At 36.8% G+C, this 16,095-nt stretch overlaps 1 protein-coding gene across 1 annotated transcript in view; it reads left to right on the top strand.

The window, feature by feature from the left end:
* Nucleotides 1–14,566, top strand: part of TTK (TTK protein kinase) — a 28,857-nt gene extending 14,291 nt beyond the window's left edge. Inside the window, exons 9-23 of the mRNA XM_061358372.1 lie at nucleotides 4–98; nucleotides 904–1,003; nucleotides 1,458–1,548; nucleotides 2,012–2,193; nucleotides 2,318–2,454; nucleotides 3,985–4,111; nucleotides 5,141–5,233; nucleotides 7,371–7,528; nucleotides 7,616–7,767; nucleotides 8,977–9,101; nucleotides 9,416–9,496; nucleotides 11,043–11,219; nucleotides 11,900–11,990; nucleotides 12,227–12,324; nucleotides 13,027–14,566. Coding sequence (XP_061214356.1) covers nucleotides 4–98; nucleotides 904–1,003; nucleotides 1,458–1,548; nucleotides 2,012–2,193; nucleotides 2,318–2,454; nucleotides 3,985–4,111; nucleotides 5,141–5,233; nucleotides 7,371–7,528; nucleotides 7,616–7,767; nucleotides 8,977–9,101; nucleotides 9,416–9,496; nucleotides 11,043–11,219; nucleotides 11,900–11,990; nucleotides 12,227–12,324; nucleotides 13,027–13,116 — 1,797 coding nt within the window. The 3' untranslated portion in view covers nucleotides 13,117–14,566. The remainder of the gene's footprint in view (nucleotides 1–3; nucleotides 99–903; nucleotides 1,004–1,457; nucleotides 1,549–2,011; nucleotides 2,194–2,317; nucleotides 2,455–3,984; nucleotides 4,112–5,140; nucleotides 5,234–7,370; nucleotides 7,529–7,615; nucleotides 7,768–8,976; nucleotides 9,102–9,415; nucleotides 9,497–11,042; nucleotides 11,220–11,899; nucleotides 11,991–12,226; nucleotides 12,325–13,026) is intronic.
* Nucleotides 14,567–16,095: the final 1,529 nt, after the last annotated feature.

Raw genomic sequence — 16,095 nt, 5'->3', positions numbered from 1 at the left:
TAGATCTGCCCCTTTGGGAGGGTTCCTGTTAAACTAGTAACTGATGATGATGATGTGGAGAAGACAGATATCCCACTTACAGCTAGTGTTATGAAGAGGTATGGTTGCTGGGTTTACTACAGCACAAAAGCTTGTAATACTCATCTTCAACAGTGTTTTTATTGGGCAGTGGAAATGTAAGATGCTAATGTTAAAATTCGTCTAAATATTAACAACAAGGTCTTGTAATGTCAAAAAGATTTTTAAATGCTCATTTTTAGCATAAATCACATGATAATATTAAGGAGGTGGTCATACTTGTTTTATTGTGAAGTAACTGTTCAGTGTGGAAGAATCTGCAATTAAATTAGCACTTTGCTACATGTTACCTGACTGTAACAGAGCCTGAAAGTCAACAGGAGAGCTTTTTTCCCCCCAGTCAAGCCTGTTATGCTGACTTTCTTCCTCTTTTATTCCTGCGTGATTAAATTCATGCTGAAATAGGAACTCGTGGGAGAAGCATGTAGCTAAAGGGTAAAACCCACGTACCCAAACTCTCAGAAGTTAACTAAAGCATGATATTCTGAATCTCTGAAAGTAGTTTATTAAGGTATTTTGCATAATAGTATTCGTCTGTCAGGGTATAAAAATACCACACTATTGGGGTTTAGGATCCTAGCCCATAGCTTACTGCTGTTTCCTATGGAAGACAACCAATTCTGTTACTTCATAGAATGATGACAGTGCTACAAGGGTTTTTTTTGTTTTTTTCTCACTTGGCTGTCAGAGTATATCTGCCTTTCTGTATATCTGGAAGTTGTAGCCAAAAGTCTTTGTACAACTGTCTTTTTAATCTGATTTACAAAAGGTGATCACTACATTATATGTTGGCATGAAATGTAATTAACAACGGTGTTTCAACAGGCAAATATCAGGCTCCAGGCTTACAGCCTTCATTGCACCTTTTCCACTATCAGAACCAAAATCTAGTGGGAGTCATTCATATGACCTGAGAGACTTGCAGGTAACTCAGATCTTATTTTAAAATAGGTATAAGAAAATCCACCTGACTGTCCTATGGTATTGGAAAATAAAATAACACCTTTTTTTTTTTTCCCAATTCAAGTGAAAATTGTACCCTATTTCTATTAAGTAATCTCTTGTGACTAGAAACATTGTAGCTTTTATGGTTGAAAACTGTTATGCCTAATAAAGTCAAGAATAGAAAGTACTTAGCTCTTTATTATAGAAACTTCATGGTGGAATTTTAGAATATTGATGAATTTTAAAATAGTAATACTTGTTTGTTTATTCTGAACTGTTTTCTGAAGCGTATTTGCTTTGTGATCCATCAGTCATTAATTACCACAAGGAAATGTCTTTTAGACACTATGCTTAAGGTCACCTTTGATTTAGTTTTAGATGCTTTTTGTTTTCTTTAGTCCTTAAACAACAAAAAAAAATCTTTACATTTGCAGATGTTGGATGAGAGCAGCTCAGAAACAGCTACCAATTCAACTGTAACTCTCAAAGCCAAAAATGGTACAGATCTTGCAGTGAAAAAAGAAGGTAACTATTAATGTGATATTCTTGTAGGTTGTTCATATTTTCAGAAAACAGACTTAAAATTGGAAGTATTGTGATGAGCCTGTCATCAGTGCTTTACAAACCTGGGTCGTGTCCCAGGATGTTGTAGTGCAAATTATGAATATAATCTTGGTTCTGTGTGTTGAAGGTAATAATTGTGTCTCTGTTACAGTTACAGTAATATCTTAAGATTTTTCTACTAGTATTCTAAAATTTTCCTAAGAAAGTTGCCATGTTACTACACTGAACTGAATGTGAATCCTGAAAATTACATTAATGCCTTTTAATGAACGATTCCAGTAAGTCAGTGGTGTTTGTTTGTTCTGACTTGGAAAACGAGGTAAAATTCTTCTAGAGACTGTGGGAGAAATCTGCCAGAAACTTTCAAGTACTAAATATCAAGTCTTTTTAATAATCTGATTTTTTTTTCCCCTTCTTCCTTCAGAAACTGAAGTCCAGCATCAGGAGCTGAAGATACCAGAGCTAAGGAGTCTGGAAAGTCAACAGCAGCAATCTAGTTCTGGTGAAAGCTATAGAAAGCAGTTGGATCAGATTAGATTAAACTGTGTTAACAGCAGAAAAAAATGGTCAAGTCAAGAAGTGACACAGAAAAGCTGCTATAGAGAGGTAAATTAACAGGAATATGTAGTGGTTTTCTAGCTGCAGTAGCTTTCACATGTTGAAAAAATGATTTCTTTGTTCTGAATTGTGGCTTCTTGTGTAGAATAATATCACTCTTTGCCCACTGTAGGGAAAACAGTCAAGCCTTGAACAATCTGGTCATCCAGTTTCAAAAGGATTATCACCGCCAGATGCTGTTACTAAGAAAAGTGATCCATTACATGTTTGTGGAACACCAAGCACCAGATACAGGGATTATATGGACTGGTAAGCTACTTCTTTGAGCTACATGCTCATGAACGGTAGTCAATCTCTGGCAAGACTTTAGCAGTTTTTATAACAGGATTTAAGTTTCTCTTTAGATAGCAAATGATTTCTGAGTGTTTCAAATACTTGATATCAAATGCCTGACTTTAAAATTCAGATTGCATTTAGCGAACTTTGCCTTGCCTGTCAGCTTTTCAGCATTTGAAAGTATACCATCGAATCATTAAATCCTTATTAGAGCTTTTACCTCTTTAATACCTGCTATGTGACCCTGTCTTTTGGATGCCTTGTTTTCTTGAGGCTGACAGGCTTTTTAGATTGATAACTGCATATCAGTCTAGTTCCCACGATGCAAGTGTTTGTGGGCTTAAGAAAACAAGCATAAGGAGTCTAGGTGCTTGTGGAATTGAGTACTAAAGTTAGAAATGCTAGCATTTGTTTATCGATGTAATCAGAAATTGGGCATAAACCCCTGTGTGTGCATTGATGAATCCTCCTAATTATATGATTAGTTACTATTTTGATTAAGTCTCTGGGATGAATCACACAGGTGTAAAGTGTGCAATGAGTAACCGCTGTTCCTATTGGTATGACCTCTGTAGCTGTGGAATTTAGAATATAGTGAATAAAGCACATCATCTCATAGTGGAACTTGATAAATCAAGTCATCCTTGAATAGATTCTGTTCTTGCTTCTTTCAAACTTTTGGTAATACAATTTATTTTTTTTTTTTAAATTAAGCTATCATTACACACAGTATATACAGCACATGGCTAATATGCACAATTGCTGAGTGCTTTTGTGTTCAGTGAGAACATTGCTTTTGATATTTTTTCCAAAATTCACAATTCTATTATCTACAAAAAAAGTCCTAGGCATATGAATTATTTTCCAGTTCTGCTCTTATCATCACTTTATGTACATACTGTAGGGGTGGGGAAAAGTGTATTTGGTAACATAATGTGCGGTAAATACATCAGGGGAGCAAATAAAAAAAAAAATCAAGGATTTCTTGCAGTCTTTAATTTTCTTAAATACATGATGTTTCTGCTCATATACAGCATAGCTGCAGCTCTCAAAAAATCTTCTCATGATTGCCTTGAAGTTGTTTGTCTCAATATGCTTGCTTAAAATTCTTCTTCATTTAAAAAGGTTTTGAGTAAAGAACAGTAAGCTGAAGAAAACCAACTGTGGTGCAAACTGTCTTAGGGTCTTCTAGTTATATGGTGCTTTCACTTTCCAGTTTGTGGGGAATATCTCTATATCCACCTGGTATCTGGATATGGAGATTTAATTAGTGACTGTGTTAAGAAAAAATTCCCAAGTATGTTATAGTTGAAGTGTACTTGTAAAGGCCTTCTAAGTGAAGAAGTTGAAGTGTTCTTAATACTAATTATTTAATGTAGCAGAGGCTTATTTTTTTGCTAGTCAAATAGGGTTTAACTTTTAAGGAGCACTGTAGCTTTTAAATTTTGTTAGAAAAACTTAAAAATACAACTAAATGCACACATTTTTCATAATTTCTTTTAGTTTCAGAACGCCAGTTGTAAAGAACAACTTTCTACCAGGGTGTCAAATTTCTACTCCCTACAGCCAGCTCCCATATTTCCTACCACACACTCCAGCAACTCCGTTTCAAAACCAAGTTGGTTTGCAGGTAACAATTTTAGGCTGTCTTCTGCCATTTTTCAGTACATGTTTTTGTTGGAGACTTTTATAGGTGAAATGTATGAATGCATTTTTTATCTAAAGTACCGTTCATTTTTTTGGAGGAAAAACTGAAATACTCTGCTTATTCTCAAGAGAACTGTTTCTTCATATATTTTTCATATATATTCTGAGTTTAGGTTAAAATAGTTAGCTCTTGAAAAAACAGTTCAGTTGCTTTAAAATCCTGAAGTCTTTATGTCTGAAATTTTGTCTGTTTCAAGAAGTAAGATATGAGAAAGCTGAGAAGTCGGGTGGCTATTTTTGTTCTGTTATGCTTTTATAGTTGTACTACCCACTGCAGTGGAGTACCTATGAAGAGAAGCAGCCTGTGGTTAAAAACCATGAGTCTGAGGGAGGTAAAAAATGAAGAAGGAACATAACTCTTCATTTTAATGCATTTGTAGTGGCCTGAGGTCATGTAAAATTGGTTACCTTAGATGGGTTGTACATTCAGGTAGACAGAATTGGGGATAGGTTTAATTTATTTAAAGTTTGTGGCTGCTCTACAGCTTGGTGTAGCAGGTGGGGGAAATACAGCCTATTTCAGTTTCACACCAGTGAAGTTTGCTGGTTAGTAGCTAACTTCAAATGAAATAGTAGGTGCAGTACAGCTCTAAGTATGCTGTGATTTCAAGTCTCTTAGATAATCTGGGTATAATAGTTTCCAATGCTACCTGTAAAGAGGGAAGTGTCTCTACTGAGAAATCTTCTTAAAGAAGGCCCTTTTCTTGACTTCCAGTATGAAAAGCATTGGTATCTTTTTATAAATTCAATAATGTTAGATGCCAAGTGATAATTGTTATACAAATGCTTTAAGCTATGATGATATTTAGCTTTCAGTTAGAGTTTAGCCTTATATGCTTTATCTTGCTCAGAAAGACCAAGTCAAGTTATTAACTTAAAAAGTAGAGCTCTACCAAGTCCTGCTGCATGTATACCAACAGTTATTTTCTTACTTCTTTCTGTATTTACATAGGTTCCAGCCGCTGTACCTTCACATGAATGTCTTGCCATCAAAGGAAAAGTTTATACAATATTAAAGCAAATAGGTAGTGGAGGCTCAAGTAAGGTAAGATGATTTTCTATCCTTTTACAATCACTCATACACTTACATAGTAGTAGTTGTATTGTAAGCATGCATGCTGAAGTCATCTAAAGATTGCCTAGTACTAACATGTACGAAGTATTTTATCCAGAGAACCTAGACTTTTTTCCAATTCTGTGCTTAGACTTTATCCCTCATGGATGGAGAAGAAACATAGCACACAGATTAGATTTGGTACAATGCAGTTTTATGTGAGTCTTCAGATAGCCTGCAATAATAACTGAATTAATGTATTATATTGAAAACTATTCTTCAATCATTACAGGATGTTAAGCACAGTACTGTTCACTTTAGTGGAGAAATAAAGTAAATCCAGGGAGTAGATAAAGGGGGGTGGTATTTAAGTTACGGATGAACAGTGAACAAAACTCTGAACAGATGTGGTCAGAACACTGAATGGAAGCTGCGGATCTGGGGAAAAAGTGATCACCTAACTGTCAATAGCATTTAAAAACTTTTCACTTAAATCAGTAAAAAATGTTGGGAGCCCACTTCCTTTTGTTTTCTGCATGAAGGCCTGAAGGTAGATGGGTTGAATATAATTTCTGTGGTGGAGTAAGTATTAAAATTCCTAATAAAATTGGTTTTTCTAAGATGTGCTGTATTATTACTGTACATCTTAATTTGAGATGCTGTTGTTTAGGGTGGTGTGATTACATGTTGGGAAATACATGATTTGTAAGGTTGATTTTCCTGGTCTGGACAGACCGTCCTGTATTACTTCTGTAATTTGTGTAAGCAGTGGAGTGTAAGCGTGACTGAAGTGGTGAGTTGCTTCTTGTAAAGAAATTTGAGGCCATAGGAGCTTGGGTAACAGTTTTGGCAAAATCTCTTGTTCAGAAGAGAGAATTGTAACAAAAAAACCCAACAGTTTTATGTGACTTAAATTTCTCTTCTGTCTCCCATACTTCTGCTTCACCTATTGCTTCTGTCTGTGAAGACTGTATTACTAACCACATGCACAGCCTAAAGATTTCTGTAAGGGAAATCTGACACATGCGTTGATTCGTCCTCACTAACAGCCTATGTAGTGCTTAAACTGTAGTACATGGAAAAATCCAGCTGCCTTCTGTTCATCCTCTAAGTGGGTGACCATATCACTGAAGGAGATAAAATCAGCTAAAAGGACTTGCCCCTTGTCAACCCAAGTTGACTGTCCCTGATGATTGCATTGTCCTTTAAAAGCCTTCCAAGAGTACCCAGTATGATCTTTGAAATTTTGCAAAGAACTGGACTTAGGCTAACAGGTGTGTGGTTTCCTGTTTCTTCCCTTGTGCCCTTCTTGTAAATTGGAATAACATGGGCTCCAGTCAGCAGAGACCTCCGGGAAGAAAAGCTTCCTGTGTTGACAGTGTACAGTTGTAGAATGAGGCAGGATGGAGGGGGGCTTCTGCATGTCAGTTAGTCCAGTGGTCTTAAAGCAAGGCCAAATAGAGCAGGTTGCTCGTGGCCTTTTGTAGTTGAGTTTTGAGCATAGCCAAGAATGGAGATGCCACAGCCTCTGTGGATGACCTGTTCACCTGTTTGTCTACATGATCGTGAAAAATTTCCTGTTATCTAATTTGAGTTTTCCTTGATGTTAGCTATGCCTGTTGCCTCTCATAATGCAATGGTTCAAGAGGGATCTGTCTTTTACATACGTGTCTTTTGAGTAGCTGAAGACAGCAGTAAGATTCCCTCTAGCCTTCTCACTGAACAGACTCAGTGCCCTCAGCCTCTAATGTGCTATGTGATCTAACATCAGTCATCTTTGCTGTGATGAAATAGATGTGCGGTGGCAGGTCAAATCGTTAGCTCTGTGGGAGGTGTTATTTTGTGGTTTTTATCTTAGGAACATTTCAGACTTGTGATCAAATACACCTAGGGTAATATAATGTGGTACCAAGATGGTTTCTGATAGAGGGCTGTTTGTTGTAATTTATGGCTTCTTTCTTAATTTTTTCTTATGCTGCCTTGTATGAACTTCTTTGTAAATTTAACGTTGCTTCTTCCTTTTGCAAAAGGTAGAGTTTTCTTTGAAATTCTGGCTATGGTGAGGTAAAATACCATAGTAAATCAGAACTAGGATTGAATGAAGCTATTAACTGATAATGCTTTGCAGGTGTTTCAAGTACTGAATGAAAATAAGCAGCTGTTTGCTATCAAGTATGTGAATCTAGAGGAAGCTGATCAACAGACTGTTGAGAGCTATAAGAATGAAATTGCTCATTTGAGTAAACTGCAGCAACACAGTGACAAGATCATCCGTCTTTATGGCTAGTGAGTGAACAATTTTATTAAACTTGTATCTTTTTATGTGAAGAAATTGCCTTAAAGTTTACCATAAGTATATTTGTTTATTTTCAGTGAAATCACTGATCGTCATATCTACATGGTAATGGAGTGTGGAAATATTGATCTCAATAGCTGGCTCAAAAAGAAGAAAAAAATTGATCCATTGGAACGAAAGAGCTATTGGAAAAATATGCTGGAAGCTGTTCACACAATCCATGAATATGGTATTGAATAATTATAGGTATTTGTATAGGTTATGACAGATGTCTTTAAATTTTGGAGGTGGTACTGCTTTAATTTTGGTGTAAACTTGGTGATCTTCAAAGATGGGTATTTGTCTTATGAAAAATTTTCAGTGAGACAAGTAAATCTTGATGCAGAGCTAGACTGATTTTTGCAAACTTAAAAGGATCTCAAGGTATCACCATTGTATAATGCTCTCTATCTCCTTGCAATAATGAGAAAATAATCCTTTTTGTATTAGACTACATTGTATGCTCTAAACACTGCTTTTTCTCCATTAAACTCAAATTTCAGCCACTGGTCCTCTCCAAAAAGCTACCATTAATGTCAAAGCTTTGTACATAGCTCTGTTGTCTTTACTTTGATACAGTGTATCAGCTTTTTCTCACAGTTCTTCAGGTCTTCCTTTCTTCTTTACCTGTGTAATTGAAGTGCATGCATAGGTATTGTTTGGCTTGTAACATAAAGGAGAGCAGATTTAGATCCTTTTCCTACTTAAGAAAAAAATGAAGAAACCTGCACGTATAGCAGAGAACATCACCTTGTTTACAGCACAAGAACACTGGAGCATTTAATAATACAGAAAGATAGCTAAAACACAGGCTCCATGCTATTGTGGTGTGTCCTTGAAGCAAACAGTTGCGCAAAATATAAAGATGGATTGGTTGATTATATGGGTAATAACCAAAATTCATAAAAAGTCATGTAAGTAGGGTGTTTGAGAGGTCAGTTGTGTAATCCTCAGTGAATGGTACCTTTGAGATAAGGAAGTAGAAAATATCTGACTAAGCAATGTAATTCTTTTAAGTACCTGCTTAGCTGATTATTGAAGAGAAACCTACAGGAGTTTAGAGTTGCTCCAGAATGGCAGTTCAGGATGGCAGTGTACACATACAGCCTGTCCCTAACTGAGAGAAACTATGCAACTCAAGACTCTTGAGTTATTTTGGGGTTCCTGCAGATCTGAATAAGTAATAATTCAAACTATAAGCTCACGTAAGTCTTAACTCTTTAAAAGAAAGGAAACACCTGTGAAATTTGCAAAAAAAATTTGGTTTTGACCTGGTAAAACTGATCTGCACCTTGTTTCTATGCAAGTTTCCCATAAGGGAACTGAGCATTAAAAAAGCCCACAGTGGTAACTTGGACTAACAGCCTGGGTTGACTTTAAACTTTTCTTTTTTATACAGGCATTATCCACAGTGATCTGAAACCAGCAAACTTTCTAATAGTTGATGGGATGTTAAAGCTGATTGACTTTGGCATTGCAAACCAAATGCAGCCAGATGTGACAAGCATCATTAAAGATTCTCAGGTGAAACACTTCTGGAAAAACAATGTGCACTTATCTGTAGTGTATATACTGCTATGCTACTTGCTGATTATATTAATGTAGTAACTTCAGTGGATGCTGAATGCTTATGCTGAATGGTTTTTATATGTGTATATAAATATTCATATATGTGAATTTTCACATGTTTTAATCTAAAAGAATAACAGTGGCCTTCAGCCTTACTGGAAACAAATTTTCAGGGTGCTTTTCAGTGCTTTGGGAGAAAAATCTTAACTTTTTATTGAGTCATTTTAAGTGCATGCTTTACTTGAATATTTTTACATTTTTATGCCTAGGTTGGCACCATGAATTATATGCCACCTGAAGCAATAAAAGATATGTCTTCATATGGAGAAAATGGGAAATCTCGATCTAAGGTAACACATGATCTTTTTTTCTTCTGTTCCCTTTCTGTTAAGAAGAAAGTGATTCAGCCATATATTTTAAGACTTAGTTTTCTCAAAATCTTCCACTGAAACCAGAATAGAGAATATCCATTATGCCACAGTTATGGGCAGAGGGTGAAGGCTAAGTTTATTCTTCTCCCTACCTAAAAGCATTTTACAGACAGTGTTTAGAAAAATAAGTGCTGAATTAATCAGTAAAATTGTAAGCAAAACATAGTCATACTTTCAAAGTCTTTTAAGTGAAAGGCAGGTTTTGGAAGAAATGTGTGCTACCTGATAAGGTCTTTTAAAAGATGATGCAATGAAGTCTAGTGTTTTAAGGGGAAACATGTATGAGTTCTGGGTATCCTATTTTTCTGTGCTACAGAGTACTGTGTATTGTAGAATTTCTTATAATGTCACAAGGGCAATGGAGTGTGAATGATGAGGAAAGTACTGAATGAAAACAGCTTCACATTGGAAGTCAAACTTCAGTTAAGAGGGGCACATAGTTTTATGGAAAAGTATTTTTAAAAAGTCTTTTGTATGTGCATATGCACACTCAAAGTGTGTGACTTTTTAACAGCTAAATAGCAGTATTACTATGTAGTGAATCACAATCTTGTCTTTCTAAATACAAAATAGAATGTTTTATGGGGGACTTCTTTTGTTAAGGATGAGACTTTTTTTGCCTTTCTTACACTTAAAAATTGTGTGCCAACTGCAGGCTTGTTCTGGAGCTCAGCTGATGTAAGCAGAAATCAACCTAACCATTAATGCTCCCTGTGTGCCTCTTTCTCCACTTCCCTCTTCACAGCTCCCCCAACCTTATGTGCTTTTCTTAATGTGCTTCAGCTTCAGTAGAAGTGGAAAGTCCTTCTGTCATGAATAGCACAGGGGCGGTGGTTGAAATATGGATCTGAATCCATTAAATCCAGAGGAACCGAACTCTGGCTTCCCATTTCAGGAACATAGCTGACATATCTCACAGGTTTCTGAATGTTTTTATTTGTCTCACTTTACTGTGAGAGTGACAGAGCACTGGAACAGGTTGCCCAGGGGGTTGTGGAGTCTCCTATGTTGGAGATATTCAAGGCCCGCCTGGACAAGTTCCTGTGTGATGTACTCTAGGTTACCCTGCTCTTGCAGGGGGGTTTGACCAGATGATCTTCTGAGGTCCCTTCCAACCGTTGGGATTCTGTGATTCTGTATTTACTCATAAATCTGAAATAAGAATCCTGCAACAACTAATCATGATTTTAAGTTCAAGTAAAGTGATTTTCAAAGATCATAAAAATAGGTTTCTCACAGAATATTACTGAATGAAGACACATCACTCTTAGTAGATAATGGCATGCTGTCTTGATAATTTTTGTGTGATAGTTACCAAGGTCTGTTATGTTTAAAATACAGGGTTAAGTGAAATGACTGTGTAATTGTATGATAAATTAACTGAAGGGACAGTTCCTTAAGTAAGAACTAATCTTTTTTGTTTGGTTGTTTTTTTGTTTGGTTTTATTTGTTGTTGTTATATTAGATAAGTCCTAAAAGTGATGTGTGGTCACTGGGATGCATTTTGTACTGTATGACATATGGAAGGACTCCATTCCAACGTATAACAAATCCAATGAATAAAATGCATGCTATCGTTGATCCTAGTTATGAAATAGAATTTCCAGATATTGCTGAGAAGGATCTTCAAGACGTGCTAAAGGTAACTGTCCCTTAATGTTAATTGTGTGTCAAATAATGGCAGTTTTTTTGAAGCATATTTTTTGTGTCAAATAATGGCAATTTTTTAAAGCATATTTTCATAAACTGAGTTATGCTTGAGAAACTTTCACAATTAAATGCTCACTGCTACTGGTAGTGACAGGCCTTGTTCCAAAAGAATTAAGCTAGAGCTGCTTCATATAGTTTCCATGGTAAAAGTTTGGCTTAACTCCCTTGGCTGAACAACATAAAGTAAATACAGTAGCTTTTGTACTGACCATCCCTTTCCCTCACCCTGCATATCTGCCTGCTTTTAAAACTTGGCTCATGCTTTTACGTAAGCCCTTATTGTGATGCTCAGCAGATAATAAACTGAAATCCATAAAAACTTATTCCCTTAACTCTCAAATCTGTGTCTTTGTCGGTTGAAGTAAAAGGATGTTGTAAGTTCTGGTCTTCACCTTTTCTGACACTGTTGCTTGAGTAAAACAGAATTCGAAGCTTTAGAATAAAGATAATTGCTAATGGAAGCAATTAGGTTAATTTGGGTCTTTGAGTATGAATTTTAGCAGTAAGTAGTTCTGACATGCATCTACATGGTCCTTTAAAGATACTCGTTGTTAACTTGTAGGAAAACTCTTAATTTATAGGCAAAGCATCTTCCTCTTTTCTCATTTGCAGCGCTGTTTAATAAGAAATCCTAAACAAAGAATATCTGTTTCGGAGTTGCTGGTACATCCCTACGTTCAAATTCAAAGTCATTGTCAAACAGGTACATTTATTTTCAAGTATGCTTTTATTAAATAATATTTATAATTCTGTTTAAGAAAACAAAATGCTTTACTCTTGCATGCACTTACCTCCTCTTGGTGTAACAGTCTATTTTGTTTGCCTGTGTGTGTTTCAGAAAAAACTTCAGTATTTATATTTTTAAGGCCTCTTACAAACTGCCCTGGTAATTTATACATAGTTCTGTACAGCTTTAGCATAACTGTAAATTAATTGCAGGTGCTCCAAATGCAAAAGGAACAACAGAGGAAATGAAACGTATCCTTGGCCAACTTGTTGGCTTGAATTCTCCCAACTCTATTTCTAGAGCTGCTAGGGTAAGTAAATTGTTTGCGTTTTGTGTGAGACTACGTGTTCATGCAAAGATTAGGATATTTGATGGTGAAAGCTGAAAGAATACATCCATCAGAGCTTTAACTACAGCTGGAAAAAAATTGCACTCATAGTGCTTTTATTTGCGAGCATGCAGAGTCTCCGCATCCTTCTGAATGGGAAGGGTTGAAAGGTTGATGGTAATCTTTATTAATTTTTTTTTTTCTTTTCCACCTCCTACTACATCTGTAATGCTTTATTTCCAAGCCCCCCACTGCTCTAGTATCTCCTCGCTAAAACAGTGCTTACTGTGCAGCCTTGCTTTTAAGCTGCCCGAAGCTCTAGTAGGTCTTCTAATTTAAGAACCATTATTATGTAGAAATGATCTAATGTGCAGGCTTTTGGACTGCAGCTGTTCTTACTTCCTGGAAGTTGCTGAACTGTTAGCCCATCACTATGTGTAGATTGGTCCCAGTATGTTTAGGTGTTCCAGCCTCTGCTTACTGCCTGAAAGAAAAGCTTAGTAACATCTTACCAGCTTGGTTCTTCCCACCTAAGTTGTCTTAAGTGTTTTTTCTGATTTGACAGAAATTTTAGTAGGGGTCTGGAATATTTCAGTCCGTGGTGACTTATTTCAAGTGGCAATGTTTGCTATAAACATACAGTTTGAATGCATATGTGATACAACTATTCTGATTAACTTTCAGACTTTATATGAACAGTGCAACAGTGGTAAAAGTCTCGATGTATCAGCATTTGCAAAACATGGGAGTCAACAATCGTGGACCACAAAATGATGTACTACTGTTCAAGGTGCAACAGAGATGTCTGGTTTGTTCAGAAGATATTTTGTGCTGCTAGCTTTTAAAAGGACACTCAGCATAAAGTTCACATTTTTAAATGTTCTTTGTGTCTTCTGGTAATGCTTGCAGATCATTACAAAGAATTTGAGGGAATGCTTTTTCACTGTGGGCTGTTTCACTCTTTTCATGCCACAGTGAAAATTACTAGTTGGTGATTATCGTCTTTGTTACTTCCAAAGCACAAACAGTATTTGGAGTACAAAAACTTGTGTGAGAATCTTCAAGCTCTTATCCCCCTGAAGCTAAAACAAAGAAGTCTGTAAAATGCCAACTGGTGTACATGAAAAAAAAAAATGCAAGTGTGTTTTGACATATCTCCTATGGTATGAATGCAGGGTATTATGCTCTTCTGTCCTTTGCCAACAAATGTCTGTTTATATGGGGTCAGCTACAATGCTGATATAAACCTGTAAATGTCATCTAGTTTTTGAGCTGTTCCTCTGGTTAAATGACATAGTGGAATTGCTGTTCTGAAGCTATATGAATCAAATGGCTTTTGTTCTATTAAAACTGCTGCTAAAAATCCAGTATGCTTTTCAAACTTCAACATAATAGAAAACCCATCAAGATTCATGATGGTCAGAGATCACTAATTTGGATTTTTAAAAGCACTAATACTAAGTTGTCTAAAGTGTACCAAACAGCAGGACTGGTTTTTATGTGATTGTTGGTGGGTTGATTGGGCTTTGTTTTAAGAGTTAAATTTCTGGTGCAAGTGTAAGAATTCTAAGTTTACCTAATTCAAAGATGTTAAAATATCCAGTAGCTTGAAATTGGGGAACAAAATCCCTTGCCTTCAGTTTCATGACAGCTGCCATGCTGCCCTGTGCCTGCTAAAATGGAGTGCTATTGATCAAGCATTTTGAACAGTCTGCCTATCATTCATAATAGCCATGCTTATAAAGAGCCCAACTTCACTATTAAAGTGTCTCTTTCATTGTTTATCTATGTGAGTTAAGAGTATGACATACTCCTTGATCAGTGATGGCAAAAGCTGGTCAGCACAAGGGAAACTTTCCTTGACAATTTCTGCCTCTTGGATTACTCAGGTTGTGTTACCTTACCTTCAGATGAACACTGAAATATTTTAAGCCTTTGTGATAGCTTCTGTATTTTGTGTTAAGTTTAGATAACTCCAGTTGGGAAAAGATGTCGTAGTGCTTCACAGAGACCGAAGTTGAGGGAAGTTTGTCTTTTATTGTAAGCATGTATTTAAAGTCACTTCCCCCTTCTGAGGAATTTTTTTTCTTTCAGATTTTCTGGATTCACAGATTTATTTTTTTTCCATTTTGATCTTAATGTTGGGTGTCAGTGATGCGTTACTGCCAGTTGATTTCTGTACCTTTTGTTTCTGTGACTCGTGAAAGATTGAGGCTCAAAACTCTTGAGTGGCTTGGTGCCACTGGTTACCTGTGAACCTGAAACTGGGACAGTACTGCAAGATCTCCATAAGGCCTCTGAGTAAGGGATGTAGTGTAGTTTACTCTGCCAGGTTTTGCTACCTGGCATTATGCATCCAAGCACTGGAGTGCAAATTAAGTGCCTGGAAATGTTTTCTGCCTTGGCAGTGGAGGTGCATGTTCATAGCACTTTTGTCATCCCTATGCCATCTGGAAGGTCAACTTTGAGCATCACAAAACACTGGGTAGTTGTGGTAGATGTTCTGAGCATGTGAATATTGTTCTTGGAAACTTTCATTTTGACCCTATGAAGGGTGAATTCACCCTGCCTTTGTCATGTCTATTAGCAGGGCTGAGGTACTTCTATCTTTGCTTCGTCTAGGTAAGCTTGTCTTACACCCAGAGTAACAAGCATATTGTACTGCATGCTCTAGTCTACTTTCCCTTAGTGTTTATAAGGGACCCCTCATTACTGACAACTGTAAAAGATAAAGAAAATGCCTGAAATATGTGGGAAAAAGACTTTATTCCTGTGTGTTCTTGTTATCTTTTCTGCCATTGGTTTATCGTTTCTTTTTACTTGACTATCCTATAAGAACTGAAGAATGAGAGAAGAATAGTGCACACTTTGATGTCAAATGCTAAAAGAAACTTGGAAGTATTGTATTCTTTCCCAAACTTTTGCTTTGGTTTTTAAATAAAGACTTCAGAGCATGCTAATGTTAATAAAAGCACCCCTTCTTTGTTCTCAATTGTCTCATAGTCAAAGCAGCAAAATAACTCTTCAAATAATAAAAACAGTTCTTTAATGAAGAACAGCATCTGTGTAATTTTATCAGGCCTCTGCTTAATGTCTGTGTTTAAAAACCTCTTAAGCCCTCCCCACCTTCAATTGCCAGGTATGACTATCCTGCTGTGACAGAGCTGGGGCTTGTAAAGGAGTGTTAACTATTCCAGGGTGTGGTGTTCCCGTGGCTGTGCAACGTGGGCCCTCTTTGTTTCAGGTTAGCAGTGATTCTTAGGGTTACACAGGGATAGTGATTAGGGATGGGAACTGCTCCTGATATCTGCCCTTCTCAGCCTGTCATGGGAGGAGGGCAGAAGCAGGGGCCAGAGAGGTGTGTGCTCACCTCTGTGCTGGGGCACACACAGGAACAGCACATCTCTTGTAAGGACAAACTTGGAACGATAAACTCTGATCTAACTGTTGTTACATGAAATGGATTGTGGAGTCTCAATCCCGGGGGGGGGAATAGCCCATATTTTGAGGGAAAAAATTTAAAGATATGTACCATGTAATGGATTTTTTTTTTTAATTCCCAACGTTACTACTCCCATGGAAGTTCAGTGATAGTGCAAGCACAGTGAGCACGTACAGCAGTTGTACCCCACTTCCACAAGAAATGTTAAAGCTTGAAGCTACTGAAGAAAAACTATTGCTGTTCTGCACCTTTCATTCTAGACAGTTTGGGAGACTGCTTATGGTGCAGGAACTGAAACACTACCTCTGGCT

Source organism: Neopsephotus bourkii, unplaced genomic scaffold (assembly GCF_033783945.1).
Source record: "Neopsephotus bourkii isolate Nb327-2 ecotype Australia unplaced genomic scaffold, CSIRO-AGI_Nbou_v1 NB_941, whole genome shotgun sequence".
NCBI classification, from domain to species: Eukaryota; Metazoa; Chordata; class Aves; order Psittaciformes; family Psittacidae; genus Neopsephotus; species Neopsephotus bourkii.
This window is presented reverse-complemented; position numbering and strand designations above follow the sequence as displayed.